The sequence below is a fragment of the Opisthorchis viverrini genome (assembly GCF_000715545.1).
Source record: "Opisthorchis viverrini unplaced genomic scaffold opera_v5_3795, whole genome shotgun sequence".
Classification (NCBI taxonomy): domain Eukaryota; kingdom Metazoa; phylum Platyhelminthes; class Trematoda; order Opisthorchiida; family Opisthorchiidae; genus Opisthorchis; species Opisthorchis viverrini.
Window position 1 is genome coordinate 1 of NW_008756340.1, and position 1,037 is coordinate 1,037.

The 1,037-nt window shown below is 41.9% G+C and overlaps 1 protein-coding gene across 1 annotated transcript; it reads right to left on the reverse strand.

The window, feature by feature from the left end:
- Positions 1-717: 717 nt before the first annotated feature.
- On the reverse strand, positions 718-999 carry T265_16054 (hypothetical protein; the record flags this gene model as incomplete). Its single annotated transcript, XM_009179549.1, has 1 exon — positions 718-999. A coding segment is annotated over one exon (282 nt), but the record flags the coding sequence as incomplete, so codon positions are not given.
- Positions 1,000-1,037: the final 38 nt, after the last annotated feature.

The window sequence follows — 1,037 nt, forward strand, 5'->3', positions numbered from 1 at the left end:
CATCAGTAGTATCACCGTTACACCCGTAGGTAGTTTTCCGTGCGAGCTCACCCTTGAAAGTTCACAACTGCCAGCAAATAATTTCTGTTTTAGCGTATAAATCCTACTAAACGTAACCGGACCAGGTAGAAACGAACAGAATAGCAGTTTTATTATCCTGAGTTTTACCAAAAACCAACATTCCAAAAATTATGATTTTATAGTGTTCGTTCCATTTGTCACATCGTTTTGCGTAAAAATTCCCACCACATTTTTTTGTAGAGCGATATGGGGGAAAGGAACTGGGGCATGCTTTCCTCCCATTACATTTGGTCAAGGTTGACTGGTAAAATCGCTTTTATGTCCTCGGGTAACCCCAAGAGACAGTGTGGCAACTTTGATGAATTTTCTCCACACAGCCAGAGTAACTTGACTTTGCATCCTAATGGAGTAAGGCGCACTTGTCTGTAAGTGATGGAAAACTTTGAAAAATTCATGTGCTACTAGAATCTATCCATCTGCCAACTACTAACAAGATGTTTTATCTCTATGTTAGATATAAAATGCAGTTTACATGTTTGAATTGAGAAACGCTGCTTTATACTCTTTGCTTGGAGTGTTATGGGCGACATCATTGATTAACCTAATTACTCGGATGCGGGTTTATATGACTTGTGCCCAAGACTGTGGATGCGCTAATCGACAGTGTGGCCAATGGCTGATTGGAAGGACTTACTTTTGCTTGTTGTGTGGAGAGTTGTCGGTGCATGAAGATCTTTCTTCGGCGAGCTGATCTGAGCAAAACTGCTGGCAAAGTTGTGGAACTAGGTCGTATCGGAGAACGAAAGGGATGAAAATTGGTAAATCTTGGAGGAAATGTGTTCCTTTAGGGTAGTCTTGAGTTATTGCAATTGGAACGTGAACGCTAGTCGATAAAAAGCGTCTCGAATTAAGTTCTTCCAAGAGAGGTAAGCGATGGGAGACCGCTGAATGACGATGAAGGATAGTCACGGAAGACATCTAATGAAGAGTGGTGGATGTGGGTCTGAAGGCTGGCT